The sequence below is a fragment of the Wyeomyia smithii genome, chromosome 3, assembly GCF_029784165.1.
Source record: "Wyeomyia smithii strain HCP4-BCI-WySm-NY-G18 chromosome 3, ASM2978416v1, whole genome shotgun sequence".
NCBI classification, from domain to species: Eukaryota; Metazoa; Arthropoda; class Insecta; order Diptera; family Culicidae; genus Wyeomyia; species Wyeomyia smithii.
The window spans coordinates 120,702,567-120,729,345 of record NC_073696.1 but is presented as its reverse complement, the minus strand read 5'-3'; the positions used below and the strand labels follow the sequence as shown (position 1 = coordinate 120,729,345).

At 40.3% G+C, this 26,779-nt stretch overlaps 2 protein-coding genes across 7 annotated transcripts in view; both read right to left on the bottom strand.

The window, feature by feature from the left end:
- The window catches only part of LOC129727596 (ATP-binding cassette sub-family G member 1), a 102,487-nt gene extending 76,210 nt beyond the window's left edge, over positions 1-26,277 (bottom strand). The window contains exons 1-3 of one of the 6 annotated variants that reach the window (XM_055685579.1): positions 25,570-26,117; positions 13,161-13,294; positions 12,882-13,088 (exon numbers count right to left, since the gene is read on the bottom strand). In XM_055685579.1, the coding sequence (XP_055541554.1) occupies positions 12,882-12,933 (52 nt within the window). In that variant the 5' untranslated portion in view covers positions 12,934-13,088; positions 13,161-13,294; positions 25,570-26,117. The other 5 variants (XM_055685575.1, XM_055685574.1, XM_055685577.1 and 2 more) reach the window with 5 other exon arrangements.
- LOC129728518 (cathepsin L-like) lies at positions 20,515-21,194 on the bottom strand. Its single transcript, XM_055686963.1, is given in 3 exon segments — positions 20,515-20,533; positions 20,535-20,797; positions 20,799-21,194. Coding segments are annotated over 3 exon segments (678 nt in total).
- Positions 26,278-26,779: the final 502 nt, after the last annotated feature.

Sequence of the window (26,779 nt, the reverse complement as noted above, 5' to 3'; positions counted from 1 at the left end):
TTCAGGTAGTCTTTAAAAGACACACTTACAAAACACAAACTTTGAAGCTATAGGCAGTCAAAGACCAGTCCACAAGCAACCGAAAAAACGTCTGATCTGTAGGACAGTTCAAGACGCTAGAAGTGTACCGCTAAAATGTACCAATAGAAAAGTACCGCTGCAATCGTAGACGACGAGAGACCTACGCTTCTTTACTCCACTGGTACTGTTGCTTTTACTAGCATGTTTTCTTTCAAGACATCAGTTTTTATGGGGTTTTGAAAGCAGGTTTTTAAATTGTTCAGGAATGGAGGATTTTTTTTCCTCATTTATAATGGGAAAAGTTTATTTTTGTTCTATTTGGGGCCCCAAACAATCCTGAATTTATTGAAAGTCAATTGGTTTTGTCTCCGCTTGGCGCATTGCCTTTTAAATTCATATGGAGATTTGTATGGAAAAACCAACTTTTTTGCATTTTCCATTCTAAAGCGCTCAAAATGGTTCAAACCATAGGTTTCATGACTTTATATGGTAGGTTTTTTGATGCCTAACAACGTGGCCGAAGACACTAAAAAGCTAGGGTGTGCCAAAAAAATACTAGAGCTGTTCAAAGTTGAGTATGTCGAAATTTATGTTGCAAATCATTTTTTCTGCCAACACTGCCAGTGTACCGGCGTCAGTCAGATTTCCATCAGAAGTTACCTCTGAAACACGTTGTAGATTCTATTTACGCCTAGAATATTGACCTACATTTGTTTGCTTGGTCCAGCTGAGTGTATAAACTCGTTACGACAGGTTACTTCTGATGGGAATCCAACTGACGCCGGTACATTGGTAATGTTGGCAGAAAACAAGATTTTTTGCATTTAAATCGACATACTCAACTTTGAACAGCTATTGCTCTTATTAGGGACATTCTAGCTCTTCAGTGTCTTTTGCAAAGTTGTTAGGCATCTAAAATACTATACTTCGACATAATGTAGTGCATTATTAGATCATTATTGAGCTCTCTAGAAAGGTAAATGCAAAAAAGTAGATTTTCCCATATGAATTTTCATACAAATTTTAAATGCAATGCGCCAAGCGGAGACAAAACCAATCGACTTCAAGTAAGTTTGGGGTTATATAGGACCCCAAAAGGAACCAAAAAAACTTGGTTCTGGAAAATCGATCATTTCCCCACCCTAATGCCTATGGAAGCAAAAATAAATTGACCTATTGGGACGGGGAGACTCTGTCAATTTTTATATCGATATTGATACAGAGAATATCACGGGGAACGGATGGTGTCCATTCACGCCGTCTGTGCTAGGGATGCTCGCATGTAATTGGTTCATTGTTCGCGTAAGTTTTCCTGTAACTTTTCATCAATTTTCACCGTTGAGCAGTGAAGTAATAATGATAACTAGCGTTTTATAAAATTATTACACATTTTATCTATCCAACAACATATCGGCCCATCATGGGGTTATGCTGCTATTAACGTTTGAAATCTGACGCAACATTTGCCAGTTTCATTTCCAATTTTACAGAATGCATCCCAGTATAGTAAACAAAGACGTAGTCCCACGTCAAAAATACGTGGTAATTGGGGCATGAATTATTAAAATATGGTCGATTTTTGTTTACCTATAGCTATACTATCCTGTCTATTGGGATCATCGCATGCTAAATTTCTTGTATTTTCTTACAGTAATGAATTAATTGGCTACAACTCTTATATACTTCAATAGACCTTTTACTTTTTTTAACTTTTTACAAAAAAAAATTAATAAACCGAAAGCCAAAAAGTGTTGTTGACCTTATGCTCATCAAACCAAGAACAGCTCTACTGGTACTTGTTCTAACGCATTAATGGAAACAAATCTATTTAATATGATTTAAAAATTATTTTCTTTCTTATCAGCAGCGACTGATTTGGTTAGAAAGAACAAATCTTGTTGTTTTACTTGAATTACTCCACTTACATCAGAATTCTGAGAAATTTTGCCTCAATCTACACACTAACAATAACGTAAAGACGCCACAAACGGAATTTTGATAGCTCTGGATTGTAACGTATCGGGCTTAGATTCAAGAGAGAACGGAGATTTTGTTTACTAATACATTTGAAAGCAGTCTTTTATGACTGTTTTTAAACGTGGTGATCGTTACAATGTGATTAATTATCAAGGGATCACGAGCCTATCCGCAGTCTCAAAACTGTTGGAAATAATAGTGCGTGAAACTATGCTCGATTTCACGAAAAGCTATATCTCAATTGACCAACACGGCTTTATGCCTGGTAGATCGGTTACAACGAATTTGATGAAATTTACACCAGAATGTATAACGAATATGGAGAATATATACAGACTTAAAGACAGCTTTCGACAAAATTGATCATCAAATACTGCTTAACAAGTTGTCTCGGCTTGGGATTTATACTCAATTGGTGTCCTGGCTAGAATTATACCTAACGAATCGTGAACTTCGGGTACGGATTAGTGATTGCGTATCGAGGGCATTAACAAACAATTCACAATCATTTTTGGCCTTCTGAAATTAGGTATAGGTATATACTCATTTTACATTGAACATTGTTTTCGATGAAAACACATTTGTATTAGCTAGAATTCCAGAATAGACATTAGAGTTTTAGAATAAACAAATAATTACGTGCTCTTCTTTGTGCTCTACTTATCATTACAACTTTTCACTACTGTGCTAAAAGGTTGCACAGTCTTGCAATCAGCGACAACAAACTTCGGTATTATTTTCGTGGATGCTCATTCCCCATACAGTTCATCAAATATAACGGCCATGGACCTGACCTCGATCAATCGGAAAAGAATTGCAGCCAACACGCAGCCATAACTGATAATGTATTCATTTCTTGTTCGTAGCAGGCCCTATTCTTTTCATCTCTTTCTGCTGGTCGACCATCCAAGCCGGGGCCAGTCAACAAAGAAGAAATGCGCCTTGTAGATGTGACAGGAATAATGATAATGCTGGAATTGTGTTTGAAATATGCGTCCATCCATCTATTGGAAGCACAATGCGTGGAACAAACCAACAGGGAAGGCCTGCATCCCATCTGAACTTGACCCTCGGTGTGCCGGTTTCTTGGGTGATACTTTGCGCACGGGCACCAACATGATCGGACGTAGAGCGTAATTAAAACCTGATTTTAGGTTTGAATGCTTGTTGAATAAATTGATTCACATGTTTTGCGGAAAAAGTATTCAAAATATTTTAAACATAAATTTGTATTTATTCCACCAAAATATGTTCATTACACATGGCATGTTTAAAAGTTACACTTATCCTTCTCACAATACAGCAATAATTTTTACAATTGCCTGTAGTAATGTTACTCCAAACGCAAATCAACTGTATTTAGTGCGCTTGTGTATCGATACACAACGTAATAAGTTAGTTTGAATATATAAATGAGCAGGACACTTTCATGCGAGAACTGCTACGTATTAAACCTTAGAACAGGTCTAATACACCTGGTCAAATTGTTCTATAATAGTTTCAAACGTGAAAATCCGGTTCTTTTAGCCGGTTGCACGCGGTGCACTTGATAGAATAAAAGTTTTTTTTTTATTATTTCGATTCGCGATGATGGGGAAATTCAAGAATTAATATGCACGTTGATGTTTCCTTGATTCTACAAGCATTCAAACCCAAAACACATGTTTCCAAAGAATTCAGTAGAGCTAGACGCATAAACCAGATGACAACCAGCAGTTTCCTTTTGACCTCTAGATTTCTGAACAATCGATTAACACTGAAGCCAAACTACAGTGAACATGTTCTTTCCATTTTTTATATGAATGCCGATAACATATAAAACCCTTTTATGTCATTGATTTTAGAACCGATAAAATAGATTCAACCATTCTCAAGAAACCTCAAGATATTCACACAACTTAATACTACTTGAGTGTCGGCGTTATGATGTTTCACACATCAATCGGAACAACATTCAAATTGAAACAAATGTTATAATATCCGTAGATAATAATATAAAACCTTTTCGTACATGGATTTTCTTACCACGAACGCACTGAACAGAATAAAACCTGTTTCCGATTACCAAAGGGCTTATCACAGTTATACCTTGAGCGCGGCCAAAATCTGTTTTATCTTCTCTATTACATAATGTTGTAACGCAGTCACATATGTACTTGAGAACTAAATTAGATCATAGGCTGTATTTTATCGCGCAGTCGTCGAAAACTAGCTCGTCCCAATAGTTAATAGCTCGGAAGAAGCTGCACTACCGGTTAGTACGAGAACAAAGCACTTATATTATAACCGGTAATTCAACAAATTCCATTTCTAGGAAGCATCCGTAAGTCATTATACTAGAGACAAAGTAACTAATCTGTGGAACGAAAAAAAAAACAGCCACATTTTAATACGATCGTGATTCTCTGTGAAGGTCACCTAACGACTAGCGGAGGTTCGTCGCCTTAATAGTGACAATCAAAAAGGTAATTTTCTCTTAAACCTCAAAACCTATTTCGCTAATTAAACTGTGTGGCTCGTCTCGAACTTAATGAGTTTGTTATAGCTTCCCGTGCTGAGTGGCGCGCAGGCTAATAAAACTTCTACAGATTTATGGCGCAAAAAGATGATGAATTGCGTGTATTATTCTGTATTTTGTTCTGTAAGCTTCATTTGAAAAATTGCGTTTAAATGGGTCATTTAATTCGGCTCTTCGCGTTGAAATAATTTTGCGTTTTCAGCCGAAACATTTATGAAATAAAAGATCATTTCATGAGAGTAAATAACAGAGAGAAATAAACAACTTTTCTGTGATTTGGATCACTGGAAAAAATCTGTTTATTATCCGTACAAAAACTAAACTGACAAATATTTAATAAATAACTTTTTCTTGAATTTCATCGGAAAAAATCACCGCAAAAACCCCTGCCGGGAAATGCTGCATGCAAACACTCTTCAACTTCGGTACTACATAGTGATTGTTGATGAGCCATACACGACTTCTGAGAAGTGATATATCATTTACAGCTTAGGATATGTTTAAAAAAAAATAACCAATTTACGTTACTGTACACTAAGTAATGAGTATATTATAAAAAAAATTCGAACAACGGAATGGATTTTGGAGGTTACCCAAGTTCTCTATGCAGTATTTACAGATGTAATCAACGGTTTGTTAATATAAGTACCAGTGCTGAGAATATTCACTGTCATGATATTCAAGCGATTTTCAGCCGTCTCCATATTGATAATCATACTACCCATGCGACCGTTGATATTCACGATACCAAACAACCGATGAATACCGACAAGATAAACTTTAACACTCGTGTTGATATTTTGATCGTCAAAAATGAAAATCATATCGAAATAGTGAAAATCAAAATTACCCTTATTCGGCCATTTATACTATACTGGGCAGTGTACAGCGTCTGAACAGATTTGCACTACTTGGATTGATAATCACCGAAGCTTCTTTGAATATCATTACGAGGCCTTTGATATTCATTCTACTGTTTTGTCATTGAATATGAGAAACGATATTCATGCATCGTCGCAATGAACATAGGTTACTGAGTTGCATCAGAGAATAAATCTGCTGACATTGAGATTAATTCAATTCATCTACTCATGAATAAACATTGATATTATAAGGCACTGACTGTAAAAATGCCGACATAAATGTAAAACTAAAGTAAAATTGAACAACGCTGGTGGCTCATGGAAACAGTACGAATTAAGGATATTTTAAATTTTTAGACCTAATTCAACCCTCTAGTGCCCAGTGCCGCCTTTAGGCGGTCTTCAGTTGAACCTCTTGAAAGCTTCAATCAATGCTAAAAAAAAATTACAAAAATTCATAGTGATTTTTTTGAAGCCCATCTGAAAATTAATTTTGGCACTAGAGAGTTAAGAAACCCAAATCTGCATACATTTTTATACCTATTCACTGGACAGCATTTTGCCGTACGACTACGTCTTTCCCTAAGGCTCCATTTTGAGATTGAGATTGTATAGCAATGGTCAAAACCAATATGTTTATCGTTTATACATCATTCGATTCTAGTATTTTATAAGATTTGTTATTATCATCGACATAATATTTTAAACTAGTAATTATTAAAAAAAAACAATCAACAAGTCTATTTTGCCGTGTCAAATAAATGTTGTGAACCACGAGCCATGCAGATCCCGTGAGAGATATGGTCTCAAATTCATGCATAGAAGGAAACAGAAGCATCAGCAACACTTCTTAGATATCTTCCGAGAGATAATGCATATGGAGCACATACAACCATAAAACTTTTGCAAGCTCCATCATTCTCGCTTCTACGATTACGAAGGCGGTCGATTTCATTGTCTAGATAATTGAATTGAAATGTTGGTGGGCATTGTGAAGCTGGTCGTTTTATTGCCTCAGAGAGAAAAATTGACCAGCTTCGTAAACGTAGAAGCGAGAATGACGGATCAACATCAACAAGCAGTACAAAAATGCGGCGCGCGTTCATTCCCATTCAGGTTATTGAAGCAGCAGCAGAGGATGGAAAGGAGCAAAAAGCAACAGCAGATGCAGACGTTGGAGCGGGCGGTAAAAACCAGCTCGCACACGGACCAGATGGTGGAAGCAGATGGCGGGAGAAATGAAAGTCAATTGGATCGAATTGTGTCTAAGTTTTTTGGGGTTCATTTCTTGTGCGGCAGAAGACAGTTTCCGACTGCAGAATAGACAGAGTGAATGATAGCTGCTGTGAACGCAACAGAAAAACTGCTCATTAACTACTAATCGAAACGGTTTTTGTTTAATGATTGAGGATAATTACTCCAATGAAAACACTGTCCTTATCAGGACAAACAAATCTACAATTGCATAGTTAATGATTTTTCTTTTCATAAATACATATAAAGTGGAAAAGTGTTGGAAAGCTAGTTGTAAATTTCCTTTTTCATTTTCTTCTCTATGAAACCTTTAAATCGGACTTTCATTTTCAGCAAAATACGCCAATTTTTGACCGAAATCGGATGATGTTCCTTGGTATATAAAGTGAGCACGCAGCGGGTTTATAACTCATTCATTAAGTTTAAAGTGCATTAGACGGTTGCGTATTTTTATTCCGAAGGAACCCCGCTACTTCGACGTCGTTATGCTTTGGAAAAGTAGGTACGGATGATTTGTGGACGCAGGGTACAATATACACCATCCTCGAACGTTTTACGCGCAACTGGAGAAGCTCTACGACACCTTCTCACGTCGAGACATCAATATTGTCATCGGGGACATAAACGCTCAGATCGGAAAGGAAGAAATGTACAAACCGGTGATCACAGCACTGCACACCGAAGCGGACGATGGTCCGAAATACTTTCTTTCCCCGCAAGCTACACAGTACCAAAAAATGAAATCTATAACTAATACAAATGAAAGCACATAACGATTTCTAGCACATAAAGTGAATAATATATACAATTTCACACCGTTAATAATGCACAATACAGAATCGTTTTAAGCCATGTAAATTTGTATGTTAATTGATATAAACTTAAAGCTTCGATTATAAATATGCATGCAAATTCACAATATATTCATTTACTTTGCATGTGAATATAATACCACACGGAATATTACATGGTTTACAATGCTCCATTTATGTGCATTAAAAGTGATGTAAATTTTTTTTACTGTGTAACCAACGTTCAGCAAACCAAATTAATCATATTCTTAGCCAAACTCAGCGGCTCAACATCAAGCATCTCTGCAACTCCTACACTGCGAAAGAATACGCGCATCAGTTCGAAGCGATACTAGGGTAGGGAACGGCTCAAGCAGTAGCGCCTATTTTAATCAGTCGAAGAGAACAGGCATCAAACTCCTGCATTTTTATCAATATCGACAATTTCAATGATGGATACGAAAACTTTGATTGTCTAGCTGTCTTACGAATATAAGAAATACCGTTAATCACAAAGAAATCTGTGAACAATTGCAATTGAAACAAATCGACCTAAATTGCAGCCATTTAGGAGCCACTTCGGGTGCTGAAAAAAACGCCTGCAAAACAGATGGAAGCTGCTTAAAATAGGTTCGGGGTGATTGGAATAGTGACCCTCGATTGGTAACTTTGATTGATGATTGTTTAAGTTTGCTAACTCAGTTTTACAATCTAAAAACAAGTTCTGACAGAGAAAACGATAGCGAACAGTTTGATATACTACTGTTTGAGTTTTACCCAACACATTTCGAGTATTTCGTCTGAATACACAGGCGGTTCCTAAAGCTGCTTAGAATATGTTCCCTACCCTACCTGCGGCGAAGGAGCTTGGCGCATCACATCTCGTAGACGGCTGAAGAAGGATTCGCACTGCTATTATTATTTTTTCCAAGGTGGCGGAAAAATCTGCTTACAGACACCTGAGAAGATAGCTCAGGAAGTGGGGTTGAATTTAACCGAACCCACTGAAACCCCTCCAGCCCTTATTTTCTCGGTTAAGTATTATATCGTGAAGTGGTTTTTTGTGCTTCATGCACTTGCTTTACTCTTATACCCCATAGCTAACCACCTGGAGACTGGCAGTTAGCTACCACCGACCATCAATGTTGACCCGTCACGCACGTTGTAGCTCCAGGAATATCTGAGAGGCGGCTGCACAAACCGCACCCCAGATGTTAGCGTTTTTGCAAATCTTCCGAACTAACTTGTCCGGAGACTACTCCGGACGGATGTGAGTCTGGTCCGCTCACTACCATCATGTGGCTTCTCATATGCGCAGAACGAAGGCATACGGAAAAGACATACTCAGCAGTCTCCTGCACATTCACGCACGGAGGACCCCGCGTGCCCGAGCCTGTGTAAATACTGCCTGAAGCAACCATGACCTGACAAGATTATGTCTGGTGGAAGTTCACTTCTCCATGGCGCCTTTTGACCCATCCAAATACTACCGGGACAAGTTGGCGCGTCTATTCTTCGCGGAATTGGACTATTCCCGAAGTTGATCTTTTGGTACCTCGTATGTCTTTTAGGTCACATTGGTCAAAGCACTCTACATCCTCCTCAATGGCGATGATGATAGGCATCATGTCGGACAAGATGCAGATTGCGTCCGAAGACACTGTACGATACGCACCCGTAACCCTCAGGTACATGAGCCTGTAAGTACTTTCCAGTTTACCACGATAACTAGCGCTTTGGACCACGCTGGGTCGACGTACCAAAGAATGGACGAAAGCACGCTTGCAAGAAGTTTCTGCTGAGCTATTAGCACAGCTATCAGGGAAACTGCAACGGTCACACCAGTAGTGGAAGTATCGATAAAAACGTCTGGTATGACGGGAAATGCGAGGAAGTGGTGAATGAAAAGAACCTCTGGTGATATACCTGAGTAATTCGACGAGGAAGAACAATGCCTAGTGCAAACGGGCAAGGAACGACAGGAACATAGTTTTTAGACGATAGAAGCGCCAGAAAAAGGATCGTAAACATGAGTAGCTTGAACTGCTGTCCTGTGCCAGCGATACGCGAAAACTCTATGATGAGCCAGTTTCTTAGAAGCTACGTGCTGCAAACCGACATGTGCAACGACGCGGATGAAAGCTTTCTTACGGATGAAAGTGAGGTGGTCGGCAAGTGAATGGAGCACTTCGATGGACACTTAAATATCGATACAGCAAGCAGAAACAGAACAGACACACTTGACCTAGGAGAATCAGTAGCATATGGCGGAGTACCAGTCCCTGATGTTCATGAAGCTCGTTGTGAAATCCGGAATCTGAACAACAATGAAGCCGCCAGTAAAGGCAGACTGTCGAGTGAACTCTTGAAGTATGGTTGAGAGCCACTGGCTTACGCTCTGCACTGGTTCATTTCCAGAATTTGGGAGGAGGAAAAACGAGTGGATGGAGGGAGTCAGCTGCCCCATCGACGAAAAGGGTGACAAGCATTGCGCCCCCTACAAAATACTCTCGCTGATCGTGTTCCCTCGTCTATCACCTTTAACCATGAGCCAGTATCATGCGGGCATAAAGGGAGTCCGCACCACCACAGACCAGGGGTGACATTGCGCATTTCGTTTCGAGCAACTCGAACAAAACTAAATTATCGCTGGGGGGCGTTATGTTTCGTTTTTCGTATTTTTTTTTTTGACTCTGCGAGTTGGATGAGCCGCAGGACTAATGACAATGACAGCTTCTTTTAAGCTTAAAGCATAACTGGCAGTATGTGACATATCGTAAATAGCGAAAATCGTTCGAATCGAGCTGCGCAATGCCACCCCAGATCTTTTCAATGCGACAGATCTTACAAAAATGCCGTGAATATAACGTGCCCACACACTATTTGTCCATCAACTTCAAATAGGCGTACGGCACAATCGATCGAGTACAGCTTTTGCAGATTACGCACGATTACGGTTTCCCGGATAAACCCATGTCACGGTTGTTCCAGTCGACAATGGATCGGGTGATGTGTATATTTCAAGTTTCCAGGATACTCACGAGTCTTCTTGAACCTCGACGAGGGCTACGTCAAGGTGATGGATGGCAGGAAATCGTGCCTGCTTTGAACACTGGAGGACGCTCCGCTCGAATAAAATCCGCTCACCATCCAAAAAACATTTATCAGGCCGGTAGTCCTCTACGGCGACCATTTTTGTGCCATGCTCGTGAAGCACCAACGCGCTCTTGGAGTTTACGAACGGCAGGTACTGCGTACCATCTGTTGTGGAGTGCAGATGGATTTGCATCAGCTACTGAGAGAAACATACGGCGAAAATCGGGAGACTACGATGGGCTGGGCATGTCGTACTGACATGTCGTGAAAATGGTTCTTGAAAGTGATTCGACTGGAACGAGACGACGAGACGCGCAGTGAGCACGGTTGCTCGATCTGGTGCAAGATAACCTGCGGGGCCTTCGCAAACAACATGGCTGGCGAGTTGCAGCCATGGACCGAATTGAATGGCGACTACTTCTTCGAACAGTAAGGTACACTTCGGCCTGGAGCTGATTGGTAAGGTAAAAATAGGGTAAGGCAAATAAGGAAAGGAAGAATAAGGTAAGGAAGAACCAAGTCTGGGCGATTTTTCTGAGAAATTCGAAAAGGGAAAACAATGCCTAGTACAAACAGACACGTTACGACAAGACCACGATTTTAAATTATAGAAGTACCATGAAAAAGACCGTCAACATGAGGAGCCCGAGCTACTGTCACGGAAGCTCTATGAAAAGGTGAACCAGTCTCGCGAAGGCTGTGTGCAACATGGTTCTGGAAGCAGAAAAACAACAAAGCCACTAGCAAAGATGAATTGTCGAGCGAGTTCTTCAAATATGGTAGAGAGGCGCTGACTAGTGCGCTGCATTGGATCATTTCCAGGATTTGGAAGAAGGACAAACGAGTGGATGGAAAGAGTCGCTTACAAAATACTCTCGCAGATCCCGTTCCGTCGTCTATCACCTTTAACCAGAAAGATCGTGGGCCAGTACCAAGCGAGCTTTATAGGAGTCCGCGCCACCGTGGACCAGATCTTTTCAATCCGGTAGATCTTACAGAAATGTCGCAAATACAATTTGCCCATGCATCACATCTTTATCAACTTCACGGCGGCCTGTGATACAGTCGATCAAGAATAGTCCCATGGCAAATCATGCACGATAACAGTTTCTTGAATAAACTGACGCTATTGATCGAGGCCACCAATACGATGGTGATGGATGTGCTAAATGCGTGTTTCGAGGATACTTGCAAGTTCATTTCGCGCAGAAAGTTAAGAAAAGGCGAGGGACTTTCCTTTTTGCTGTCCAACGACAATCCGTTGAAATTACTTCTTTCTATACCACACCGACGCCATTACGCAGAATTTTTTCTAAACTTTTTGTTTTAAGAATGACAAGCCAGCAATAAAATTAATGACCATTCTAGTAATTCATATAATGTCCTGTTTAAAAAAAAAAAACCCTTGCGTGCTGGTAAAAATATTAAAGTGCTTCGGGTACCCAGACTACCTACTTCCACACAGAAAACTACAACCCTCAGCACATTTAACACGACTCCCCGCACGTGCTAGCGAAAGGAACATTAACAGCAGGGAATTTATTTTTCCCCATCGGATCAATTATCACGATTCTGAAACAAACGGAAATTGTGATTCTATATTCACGTAATCCCAGATAGATATTTGAGGCGGTGTCAAAGAGCAACTCAGAAGCGCAGGGTTCCTACACCAGTCAGTATGTTTTTTTTCTCTTCGATGTACAGTGATACGCGCCATCTCTCACGTTTTATTGTAGCAAATATCTTCCGCCTTCGGAATGACATTCGGTTTTATTTGCATTAATTACAATAATTGCACCTTGGATTGTTACCGCCACGGTCTAACTTAGTTGCTATACGGCTGAGGTAGAAAAAGAAAAGAACGAATTGCGTCTGAGTCCGTACCTACCGGCTTTCCACTTCCAATGAAGTGTACAACTCGGTGACACTGTCACAGGTCAAGCGAATTATTGCTGAGTGCCCTGGGCCAATGTCGCAGCGGAGGAGCGACTGCAACTGTCAAGTTCTGTTTGAGCTTCAATCCTGTCGTCGCTAATAAATTAACGCCTTTTGACTTATACTGCGTGTTTTATGGTGTGAGCTAAGGTCCAATTAACTTTGCATGCGAAGATATGACCAACTTTTGGATCGTAGAAAATAATTCAAAAAAAAAATTCAACAAATTTCATTTGTTCACGTCAAATCTGCGTAAAATATTATTTGATGACAAATTTTGAAATAATTTTTCACAACTTGATATCGTTGAATTCCTAAATGTAATACAATGACATAACTTAGGATCCTGTTTTCGAATTCAGGAAGATCAGTTTGTTGAACATTTCTTACATTATACAATCAGTTGAAAATTATTGTTAGACGTACCTTTTTTCCCCACCGAGACGGTGTAGGTAATGTTGTCGAAAGTGATATCCATTTTTTTGAAATAAAATATCCGTTGAACCTAAACGGACTGATGTACACAACAAAATTAGCCGCGAAAACGCGTAACTCCTCGTTGGATGACACGTGTTATTTCCACTCTACTGTCAGTTATAACTTCTACAATCCTTAATCTCACCAGTGAGACAGCTAATTTACAGAAGATAAATAACAATACGTTATTCCTAATCCCGATGTTACGATTGAAGCTTCATTAGATACTCGTTATCAGCAAAAGTCCATCCTAATAATGGCAGCACACCGCCGGCAACGTGATTCCTAACACAAGTTTACAGTTAACAGTCTACTGCTAATAAGCGCTGATTTCAGTCAGAGACGTTTTTGTTGCTGATTATCTGAAATGAGAGAAGTGTAATTTCCGTTTTTAATAGTTGGAAGCTTGATAAGTTAAAAATGATATGCTAACAATATTGTACTGGGATTTAGTTTTTCAAGCAATTTGCTAGTTTATTACTTTCTAAGGCATAGAGGATGGTTTTAAAGTTTCGAACATTTGCATACATAAATTATCTACCACAAATACTACGCACATAACAGTTTTTAGTCTGATCGCCAAGGTCAGCAGGTGAGTAACTATTAGTTTAAAACCCTGCCCACAAACAAGATTAGCTGGAAGAATCTAAACACACTCAGCCAAAAAATTCTAATACTAATTATACCACTCCCAAAAAAGCCCAAGCTTCTTTGAGGGGGACTGTTTCGTGTCGGAAGACCCCTATGATAATATGTTAATAGCATGTTTATAGCTAAAATCAAAACAATCCGCCCGTCTGGAAGCGACAAGCGCTCCGTGCATTGATTAGCATAGCAATATGAACCATATGAAATAAATATATGTATAGTCATCATCGTCAGCTGTTCGGTTAGCCGGTTACTTTCCGCTATGTGGTTTTATTTTGTGTTTCACCCTTGTAAGGTCATTTACCGTCTCCTAAGGCGACAACTTCTGCGACACCCGCCACTGGTCAAACCTTGGAAGTGTCCAAAAATTGTTCGCTTGAACGTGAGCTATAACCAAAAATTTAATCACTACGCATGATTTCTAACCCACCAGCGGCAGTGAAATCTGATGCACCCGAAGGTTGTTAGATCACTTAATTGCCTTGGACAATACTCATTTTGCTTGGTGCTATATGATGGCATCTAATGCCGAATGAACTAACGTTTAGTTGACTCGGTACAAATAGTCCTACATGTAGTGAATTTTCAGCTGAATCGTTTCAATGTAGAAAAAAATTATAAGATTTACGTTCCATACCACACTATTTTTTTTCTAATGTAAAAATATCACAGGATGAAAACTACTGAAATTTAGACTGCAAAAAACAATACGATCCTCGAGAAGAGAACCCGTAACCCGTTCTACCGGAATTTCATCCTCCTGAATAGTGCGATCGGAATACGGAACCACGGTAACTGACAGTTGCAAAATCTTCTGCAAGGTCATCCGAGCGAGCCTCAAAGTGCTAACGGAACTGAAGGTCACAAACCGGTAGTAACATTTCAATAGCCGGAAAGTAGGTATCTGTTCACACCCAGATGCACCTAAAATAAACTTTGAATTCCATTCAGGTGATTAGCATAAAGCGACGAAATCGCTCCTAGCAATGAATCACTGTTAGCGACACAATGGTTCAACACAATCAGAGAATTAATGTTTTGATAATTCGGATTCAGATTCTAAAATAATAATTAAATATTTACTTTACGAACTAATTTCATTTTTGTCATATGACTTACATTTTAAGTTTTAGTAAAGCGGGCAATGTATGCAGTTTGCGACGATGCGAAAATGAACGGGAATAGAAGGTGTGACTTTTAGGCTTTGCGGGTTCGAGTCCCGTCTGGACGAGGGAAAAAAAAATTTTCTAAGCCTAAAAGTCACACCTTCTATTCCCGTTCATTTTCGCATCCTCGCAAACTGCATACATTGCCCGCTTTACTAAAACTTAAAATTAAATATTTATATTCACGAAACAACCGGACGGACGCGTGTGAAGTTTTGGGTTCAACGCAAAAAGCGCAAAAAAAGCTTGTGAGCAGAAGCTAATAAAATTATTATTTCACGCAAAAGTCATAAGAGTTGGTATAACTTGCGCAGCATTGAACAATTTGTGAAAGAGCTGATAAGTAAAAATTAAGCTATCACAATGTTTGTTCTGTAAGAAAATTGATAAGATTTATCAAGATGCTAGTTATTACAAAATTCTGTTTAAAGGGTTATATATTATTTTTTAATAAAATTTCTTACTCTATCACAAAGTACAACTTTTTGAAAACATTTTTCAAAAAGTCCTCCTTATTTTTGTACAGTAACTATACTATCACTACCTTTCAGTGGTGTATGAGTAACCTTGGATACCAAGCCCAGTTAGACCAAGAGATGCCAATGATGCAGTTTAAACTAGATTCTTCCAGTTTTTTTCAGTCCAGTCAAACAGTTGAGTCCTACAGTTTTATCCAGATTTTATAAGCTTTTAATTCTAGTTCGCATAATTTTGTCTATTTTGAAAAAGTTTTACATTGCAAAATTTATAACCTGATTCATTGTTAAGAATTCATGAGAGGTGTTTCAGCTGAGTAAAAAAGTATCTTATTGGTTTCTTCCTTTCTTTTTCCGCTCGCACAAAACTCAGCAAAATCGATGGTAACATGAACATGACATGATGAAGAGTTTTAACAAAAACATTTAAAAACAATGTTAAAGGAAATTGAACAATAATGGATTAAGTAATCTGTTTAAAAACTTGTAAAATCTTTAAATAAAAGTCTAGCCTAACCGTAAGATTACTATTTTTTATAAAAAAATTGTAACCTGGGACAAGATTACTACGAATTTTGATATGGAAGCGCTTTGTCATTTCTGTAGCATGTGTAAAATCTAAAATGACTCTTGATTCAATGACCATCTCAAACAAAATTTAAGGGGCACAATTAAACTTTACCGTATAAAATTCTTATATGTTCCTGATCAGAAGAGCATAACTAAAAAATTACAAAATTCTATCAACGGGAGATACAAATAACATATTTGGTATTTTCCCATTTACTTTGGATAACAAAGTTGAATCTGAATGAGTTATAATAACAAATCATGAAATAGAGTTGTTCTGAAACAAATCTAACAATTTTTTCGTCTCTATCAAAACCTGTTGTTCATAACAATGGTTGTTATTATACTGTTCTATGTGCTATCTCATTTTGTTAGAAAGCTGATACGTTAGTAACAAAGTTTGATATGGGTTGGATATTAGTAGAATATTTTTTGTTATGATTTCTGTTATTTTAACACCTAACGGGATCAAAACTTTAACACAACCTGAAAGGTTTTTCACATAACAAACTAACAGCCTCTGTAACATTTTTGTTTTGTCTTTCTGATCGGGTTACCTTTAGGGCTCAATCCAGTTTTTTCCAGTTTTATCTTCAACATTCTTCCAGTTTGTTCAAGAATGTTATTGGCAACCCTGGTTAGGTCTCTGGTGACTTCCCGATCAGAAAGGCAAAACAAAAATGCAACAGAAGTTGTTAGTTTATTTCGAGAAAATACTTTCAAATTTTGTTTTAAATTTGATCCCGTTAGGTGTTAAAATAACAGAAATTATAACAAAAATAATTCTACTAGTATCAAACTCATACCAAACTTTGTTACTAACGTATCAGCTTTCTAACAAAATATGATAGCTTACATAACAATATAATAACAACTATTGTTAGAAAAAACAGGTTTTGATAGCGATGAAAAATTTGTTAGACTTGTTTCAGGGCAACTTCATTTCAAGATTTGTTTTAATAACTCATTCCGATTCAATTTCGTTATTCAAGATATATGGGAAAATACAAACTCGTATCAAATTTTGTTATTTGTATCTCATGTTGATAGAATTTTGTAATTTTCTAGTTATGCTTTTTTGATAGGGTTGCTAACAGGAAAGGGAGGCTTTTTCAGGAACTAATGCAAGCTTCTAGCCATCATAATAGGTGAGGCTCGAAATAGCGTCTGTTCTCTATGTTAAAAGTGGCTTTTTTTTAAATCCCTGAAGGGTATTGGACAGAAGTGCCACTTCGACAGGAATGTTTGTCTTTTGTGGCTGGCCCCGATTGCTTTACACATGCTACAAGATGTTCGTACTCATTGATGGAGTTGAGCTAGTGGGCTGTTGGTTTTTGGTTTTCCATACCTGTGAAGTTGAGAGGTAACTTCCGAATAAGTTGAGCCTTAATGAAGCAAGATCCCCACAATAGCAAAGAGGATGTGCTGAACTCTCATCGTTGCAAAAGCGACAATAATCATTTGGGACTTTTCCGATTTTCCTAAATGGTAAAGAGAAGACCAGTGTCCAGCGACGAATCCCGTAGGCGTAGTTCATTACAAGTTAAACTAAGTAGCTTTTTGGGTACCGCAATTTTGGGGTAGATAAACTGTTTAACTTGTCTGCAACCCTGTGCATGTTGCCAATGAGATGGTATTTCTAGCATTTCCCATGTACTTAGTTCGCTATAATGGCGGATATGGAGGTACCCAGAAATGGTTACTGTTCAATAAAGTGCTGAGCGGATCCTTGTCTTGCTAGGCTGTCGGCATGTTCATTTCCTACGATTTCGCAGTGACCGGGTACCCAAAGTAGCATAGCTTTGTTGAAAGTTCCCTAAATGTTGCAATGCATTTTCAGACTAGAAGCGGCTTGAATATCATCTTGTTAGTGCATTCAGAACTCTGAACGCTTAAACCAAAAGTCCAGGTGGTACTCGGGACCAGGGCCGGATTTAGACACCCGGCCCGGGGCAAATTTGTTTGTGAGGCCTTCTTTTTTAAAACATTTAGAGGCAACGTTCTGGAAGGTGACGAGCAAAAAAAGGTCACCCCAGGACCAAGGGGGCCCCTTGAATCTGGAGGCCCGGGTAATTTCCCCCCTTTGCCGCCCCCCCCCCTCAAATCCGGGTCTACTCGGGACATGAAACAGCGTAACAACTTTGGTCCTGGTTGGGCGAGACAGTGGGATTGGTTGCGGGTTTCGACATCGTACCGCTGCATCATGTGTGATATGTTTCCCATCTTTTCTCGAACCCGAAACTCCCTGAGACTGCCGTTAGGCATTGCTTCCGGGAGAGGGCGAGTGTACTAATTGCACCCCCTTATTTTCAACAACTTCGCTGACTTCGTAAAAGCAGAGTTAGCCTTCACTGGCATTTCGATGCCGGCGAACGATCTGGGAAGCAGCAATGATGACTGCTCTCCAGGTGCTCTCGTCCTGCGCACCATGTTTTCAGGAGTAGTATCCGGCTTGCTCACTGTCAACATTTCGCTTCTTACCTGTGCGAAACGGAGACATACAAAAAACACATACTCAGCGGTTACATCCGCGCTCGTAAATTGTGGGGACAGGGGTGATTCCGCGTGACCAAACTTGTGCAGGTACTGCCTAAAGCAGTCATGGCCTGATAGTATCAATGTCAGGTGGAAGTTAACTTCCCTATGGCGCCTCTCGATCCATCCGGCAATCTCCGGGATTAGTCGGTGCCTTGGTACAATTGGACCATTCCCGCTGCTACTTAGCCATCGAAGTTTTTGACGATGATCCTGATAGGCAGCCAGAAAGCATATTCATAGTCATAGCTTCATATGACACGGTTCGATACGCGCAGGCGACCCTCAGGCACATGAGCCTGTAGGTGCTTTCCAGTTTCTCGCGGTAACTGGAAGTAAGTACTCTACGCTTTCGACCACACGAGTCCGCTGTACCTGAGTATGGCCGTTGCCACGCTAGCTAGCCGCTTTCACCTTCTGCTAAATACAACTCGGCGGTATTTGACATCATGCGCGATAATGCTGGCATTGTCGACGTGGCTCCCAAACGTGAGCATATTGTCGACCATTACCCCCAAGAGCTTCAAGGATCGCTTTGAGGCGACAGTGCATCCACCGACACTAATCGGCGCCTTCTGTTCCGATTTATGGTTGTTCACAACGATGACGTCTGTCTTATAATGCGCTAGTTTCCTGGAGTGCATTCAATCCTCGACTCGCGTATGGATAGCGCGGCTCTCAACTCAACCTCATAGACTGACTCGCCGAAGACTTCTATAGCTATCGTCCACAAAGCCTACAATCAACGCTCCCGGTGAGAGCTTAAGCTTCAGCACACCGTCATACATGGCACTCCACGGTACCGGACCCAAGATGGAACCTTACGCTACCCCTTGGTAATCGGGACGCTGGAGTGCTACCTCGACCGTCTTGGTGACGGTGACAATAGCGTCCACCGTGGACCTACCTTCACGGAACCCGAATTGGTTCTTTGTGCCGTTGGTTCACCTGGTGGTTTCCCCTTCCAATCCCTGTCGCTTCCACTTATCCGGTAAGAGGTAGTCGTCTAAGCATTGCGACATGACCACCCTGAACAACGTTTATGGCCATCTTTATGGCCAGGTTCGGAGTTCCATCCGGTCTCGGTGCCTTTGCTCACCTCCAGGGAGTTTGCGCTCCTCGACCTCTGCGACTGTAGTAACTCGCTGTTTGTGGTAGCTCAGCAGCTGGAGACTACGGGTTCGGCTCGTGGTGTGGGAAAAGTCCTTCAAAGATCCGCTCCAACATGGCTGGTGATTGCTCTGCCGGGGCTAGCGAGACTCTGGTCTTGGCCGTAATGAGTCTATAAGCGTCACTCCATGGGTTCGTATTGGCACTGTCTGAAGTCTCTCAAAACAGGCTCGTTTACTGGCCTTTATTGCGCTTTTAAGCATTACCTTATCGGATTTGAATGCTGCCTGGCGCTTTGATCTTTGCGCATCGGTGCACTCGCGTTGCATCCTCTGTCTTGCACTGTCTTGTCTTATTACTTCTGCAAATACATTGGCATCCACGCAATAACTGACCAACTGGTGGTCGCTATTAGTGTGGCCGTTATCTATCCTCCAGTTCTTGATCAGTCCCGGGCTACCGAACGTCACGTCGATGATCGATTCCGCACCATTTCGGCTGTAGGTATTTTCGACACCGACATTGGCCAGAGCTAAGTTGAGCTTCGTCGGAGCTTCCAACAAGATCTGACCCCTCTGGTTAGTGCAGCGACTTCCCCACTCAACAGCGCAAGCGTTCCCGCCACCACCAACGGCTTTAGACCCATTAGTTCCACGGTTACACGATCGATCATCTAAGCGGACCTAGACGCGGTGGAGCATAGCAACTGCAGCAAAATACTTCGTCCACCTTGGCAACCACGTAGCCTTCATTGGAGGTCGACTCTATTACCCACCTGTCGTCTATTAGGCCGCCATCCCGGACTTATCCGCAACCCAGTTATCGTTTCCAGTAGGGATGCGGTAGGGGTCTGATGCGATGCTAATGTCCGACAACGACTCAGTGACTGCTTGGTAGCCGGACACTTGGGACCACTTGGGACCACCCGTGGCGTGCTTAGCGTCCCACTTACCTGTGCATACCATGCACTTGGGAGCAGTCCCGCGCTTTATGGCCTTAACATAAAAATCATCTGTCGCTGATAACTCTTGCCATCTCTACATAGCTCTTATCAACCAGGGTGGTTCCCCAAGAGATCTACACTAGCCAATAATCTTCCATCATCCCTAGTACCATACCCAACAGCCAAAACATCGTGATCTGAGGTCTATGAGCCGCACTGTGGCTCTTAGTACACACCTTCCAAGCAGAACAAGAACGGTTCGTGAGAAGGATCGATAGCAACAGACACTGATCCTACCGTCGCCAAAGCCTTCTGCAGAGCTTCTTCATCACCCTGAGGAACATCAACGAATTCCTTATCAGTAGCTCCGACAGCTTTCAGGTTATTATGGCAAGTTTTTGTATTGATACCATTGTTATCCCTTAATATATTGGAACACCGAATCCATCATTACACCACTGCAGCTGTTGTTGCCATATTTACCAGAGCAATCGACCAGATTCTGCTCTGAGAGCGAAATCAGTTCGCCAGTTTTTTTGGAAAGGTTAACCCTCGAAAGCACCGGTTATCGAGAGAATCAGCACGTTTCATAGTGACCTTGGTCTTTCACTGGAGTAACCATGTCTTTCTTCTTCCAGTCAACTTTCGATGGCATTTCAACGTTCGCTGGTTCGATGAATATGACAGGTTCCTCGATTCTAACTCCATCCTGTATTGGTTTAAAATTGGTGCGATTGAAGCCGTTCAGAGTTTGAACCAATTTCTCGTGGAAGAATTCGGCATATTTATTAATTTTCAGACGATAATTTTTCATTGCTCATATCGTACCGCTGATTGTGCTTAGTAATTTTATGCTTACTAACGGACGCTGGGTGCGGAGATTTTGAACATTACTTATTGCATTGATCGTGTAGGTAATAATATTTCTCAACAGAAATGGTAAAATGGTATAAAGTAGATAAAAATAAAATAAAGTAACATCTCCGCATGAATGTCATTTGATATCTCCTCGATGGGCGCGAATGTTATTCTACCATTTAGTTCGCGTGCAAGAGCCGACCGGACGTTTTACATTTAAAAGCGACAGTCTACTGCGAGGCACACTAACGCAGCGGAACAAATAAAAATGTAGACCGTTTACAAGCCTACTGCGAGCACCTGCAGTTTTCGAATGACAAGTATTAAGAACCATCCTCGGCGGTGGCGTGCAAGAGGACAGTGTTTGACGGCGATAGGACATGTTGCAAAACCGACGTTCGCTGGAAGTTCGGTCGGCACACGAAAAAGAGGCTTACAGTCTAATTCAGTGACCTGTACATAATATAAAAAGGCGAAACTATCAGTATACCCTGAATTGAAACTTGGTTGAAAAAAATTAGTAAAAAAAATGCAAAAAAAAACAAGCTGAGTACTTGTAAGAAAAACTATTCTTCGTGAGAGCGCCCATTTTGAAATGTTAAGACGAGTTTTAGCCTACTAAACTGTATGTCTGAAAGACATAAGTTTAAAGGAACCTGCGATAACCTTTTTAATCACTTTTTTTAAACAGATTTTGTGCAGTAAGGAATCTCAATTCAAATTTTTCCAGTATTTTAAAATGAAATGAAATGTCTGCCTCTTACTCAAGTTTGCGTGAAATCCGTACATAGTAATAATTACAACTCAGCAAAGTTACCTATAAAGGCAGATAATTTTAAAAATGACATAAAAATAAAACAGTCAACAGTAAATTAATTTATCTGCAGAAAGTCTTTCTAACATATTCGAGGCTATGAAGATTGGTATACTATATTAGTTTTTTATATGAGAAACCAGCAATCATGGAAACTGGGTAAAGTTTTGTATGCATTTCTATGCATTTATCGGTTTATTCTAGAGATGATCTAACAAAATATTTGGGTGAAAGCCCTCGCAAGCCAAGCAGTAATTATTCCTATTAGGGTGTTTTAATTTATGCAAAATATACTTATAAAAATTTAGACGGTATTAGAAAAGATTCACATAGATTGAGAATAATTTCAATCACGTTGTTGTGCAACATGGAAATATTACTTACATACTGCGTTTTCCTTATTGTAGTCTTATTGTTTTTCTATAATCAACAATTCACTATCATTATTGTTATTAGAAAATAATTGAGCTCACAAAGCAACAAAACTATATACAATCTATCGTTAACTAACAATTTGTACCTCAGTCAGCCAACAATGAAACCACTTTTATTAGTGACGACTGACAGCAAAATCCAGCGCTCATCACAAATAATCGTTCTACAATTGAACGCGGGAAACTTGCCCTGCTACTTCTCCCAGAACCCTGCACCCGTTCGATCGGCACCCGCGAGAGGTTCCCCAAGGGCTGGGTGCTAAGGAATCGAACCCCTGTATTCCACACATATATAATGTATACTTATACGCAATGGTCAAGCCACCTCGTCACTGACCGGACGACGGAACAGAAAATGCATTTCAATCGATCGGCATTTACACACACACAAGTGCATATTTGCAATTCACTGTCACCTATTTTAAGCCGTTTGAGGCTAAGGGGCAGTATGCGGAAAAAGAAAAAAGACGAAAGCGAATCAATAAAAAAACAGCGATTGTGGAAATTTAGCTCACTCGAACGCAGCTATAGGTCTAGAACAATCGTTGACGGATGAGAAGTTCGCCATGTGTCCCGGTTTCTGCTGAAGAAACTCGGCGCTGCGATATCTATGTGGGTTAACCCCGTTCGATGGTGTGTTGGCCACTATCAGAAGAAGTTCAGCTTCCACGCTGGAAACTTTGCTGTTATATATGCTAAAAGTGTCTGTCTCAAGATAGTTCCAGATGTTTGCGAATAACATTGCTTTTTCTCCTATCAATGGCCAATCACGGTATGACGCAATGAAACGTGATCTTCCCGATGGCTTGTGCCCTATCTCGAGCCGCCTTGTTTGTAAACTGTACGCCTGTATGCCGCAGTTTTTTTTCTTCGATGCTTTGCATAAGAACGTTACCATGTGATTCAGGCTGTCAGGCAGGTCGAGTTCATACCATGATAAAGGCATCGGCTTAACCCAGTTTGTGTGTAATTCGAACGTGCAGAATCTAATCACGCGTCGTCTAACGATTCCGGCACTCGTTAGGAAGGTTCTTAACAGCAGTAAGTAATTTATTGTTCCTGTCGCGGCGCCGTGATAATCATAATTAAACAAGTCTTGCAAATCAAAACTATTACCATGGTCGGCATCCTCCCACGAGGGAAAACAAAAGTTTCACCACATTTATTGAAATACAAGATGAAAAGATTATAAGAGATTAAGATTGAGATGAGATAATTAGAAATGAGTACAAAAAAAAATTTGATGGTTTGCCTTTCTCCTGGAGAGGTATTTTTTTATATTTTTCTCATTATTTTTTTGTTTAATCAGATGACACTTAAAAAATTTTCATTACGTATTCGGAATCCCTAATGCAACCTCAGTCTAGATGATCAGTTCCGATATGAGCTTTAGTTGTGTAAAAGCTGAGAAGAATGACGATACATAACTGTGTTCTGATGTCGGAGGCGGCATTCAACAGCGTCTGACTCGATAGGGTGATTGATACTCGAATTGTCCTGTCTAAACAGCTATAACTTGGTAACCCTGGAAATGGTCTACGGTTGTTGGACACACCATGCATAAGACTCCAGGACTAATTCAAATGAAGTCTGAGTTATTTTACGCATCACAACGTCATTTTTATATTCATTTATTTATTTTGTTCGAGATACTTGAGCTTATTTTTTCTATGCCAATGCATTTAGTGCGCTATTCATTTAGGTTATTTCAATTACAATCCTCCGATCTAAGCAAAAATTTTTTGGAAAACTTTTCAAAGCAAGCACTTTTGTCACAATCTCATACATGCCCACCGCTTTATGACAATAACCCAAGTTTCGACGTATTTTTGCGTAGTTAGTTAATTAATATGTAAGTTGTGAGAAAATCACTTAGGTGAAAGCATAACGTTAGATAGTAATTATTTTGCCTGCATGGTTCTTGATGAACAAAGCAAAGCAAAGCCTTGGTGCTACATTCCCTATCAGAACTCGACCTTCTGTTTATTATACACAGACTTCGCAACCAACTGTTAAGTGTACAGGACAATTTTATACCACAAAAGATCAAAATAATGGTCGCAGTGGTCCAAATCTTACAAAAAAAAAAAACAGAACATTGGCGGGGCTAGCGCTACGATCCTACTAACACTAACAGTCTCTCCCGAGCCGAGACTCGAACCTACGACGACTGGCTTGTTAGTCCAGCATCGTACCTCGAGACCAGCTGGGAGGTTCTTGATGATTACCAAATTCAAATTTGTAACATTCTACTCAATATTATGAATCGCAATGTAGATTCCCACCGGTGCACATAACTTTCTCACAGACTTTTTAATTTCTATCTCAACAATATGTAATGAATATTTATTTTCTTAGATTAGAAACAAAGAACATTGAATTTTATACAATAAAAACTCGAGTTCCTTATTGTTTCCAAAACTTCATAATAGAACTTATTATTTATTTCAAGGTTACGTGCTCTATCAATTGTTATATTTCTTTAAGTTGAACAATTCGAACCTAATTTTATACTATAACACAAACAATGGAATTCGAAATGCAAACATTATGCCGTGACAAATAAACAGTTTCAGAGTAAAAACTTCTAGGGGAGATCATTGTCTCACATAATGTTAGCCACATGAATCTCATTACAGCAACTTTCTGTTAACACTTAATAATTCTTAACTTTTTCATATCACGACTTATATGCAGCCTTCAAAGCAATACTCGTATACAAATTATTGACAACTCTGCGAAAGTGCCATTTAGTAGCGTAGATTCGAACACTCGTGACAAAAACTTGTCATATTTCAAGTAAATAGTACATACATGCATAAAGATACTACTGAAATCCGTACAATGGCATCATGTAAGCAACCTCAATATTGAACATGTTATTTTCAAAGTTAACCCACCCGAAGCTAACGTAGAGATATCAAACAACACACAACACTGACACAGAGCGCGAAAAAAAAAGCGACAAACGGCGCCAATTGAATCACTACCGTCTTGACGATTATAATTAAATTAGTACAAATTCTGTCTGTCGCTAGTCAACAACCAACAGGTTCGAAGAGATAGCTAAAACTACAACTCACCGTTGAGAAACAATTGCAACGGCCGGCCGATTTGCATAGCAGACATAACCGGCGCTTGATTACACGAGAGCTCGCGGCAAAAGCACCGAAAACAAATTGATTCAATTAGAACTGAGCGCGGTTGGTGCGATCCTTGCCACGAACTGTCACTTAAGGTACAGCCAAAACGAGCAATTTCCAATTTCTATATAATACCAGTCCAGTAAACTAAACAGTTCTTTATTACACAACGCTGCTTTTGTACAAGAGAGAACTTGTTACACTCGTACTAAGCCAAGGCACTACTCCGAAGACGGCACGTCCAGACGGGGTGGCGTACGCACTAGAACTAAACTGCGCGAGTACAGCGAAGGCGCTCAGAATCTTCCTTGCCGAGCGGTTTTCGACACCCCCTCAGCATCACACACAAACCGGACGAACGATCAGCGAATAAATCGACCGTCGACGCCGCACTAATGGCAAACAACTTCTAACCAGATCTTCTGGGAGAGAACTTTCCCCGCGCTCAAGCCCGCCGTAGCCACTTTGAATGACACCCTGTAATGAATGATAGCGTAGACTTACCCGCGAGAACAGCCATTCGAAAGGATACCCGAACATATACTGACGGTTCAATTTGAACTCCTAGGTTAAGGTACAGAGAGTACGCTGTAACTAATGCGCTTAGCTCGATTAGGTACTTGTCCGCGAGCAGAAACACACAGCTGTTTTATTTCCCTTACGTTACGATTCTTATTCTTTGCACGGCTTACACCTGTTACTACGATGGAAAACTATTGCAATTACAATGAAATGATTTGATTTGAGCTGATCTAAAAAGTTAAGCTTCAAAATTTAACTTAGTAAATTCTAGAAATAAACTACCCTACCCTAATCGTAGACAGTTCCACACTGCGGTGTGATTTACTCAAGGAATTTCATTGTTTTTATTAGTGCAGTTGCGCTTCGATCGTTTCCTACGTTCCGTTCTATCGTGTCTTGAACGCGTAAGCTCGCAATCTGAGCTGCACACTACCGAACCGACGCGGCGCTGATCGAGTCGGGCCCAAATCAGTCGTTAGTGCCGTGATCGTTAGCACATGGGACCGCAAATTTGCCCGCCACATCGACCGGTTAGATTCAAACGGTCGTGCGCGCGCATTTATGTTTTCTTACGGTGCAACACTGATAGAATTCAAGATTGACGCTACATATTGACGTGTTGCGTCGC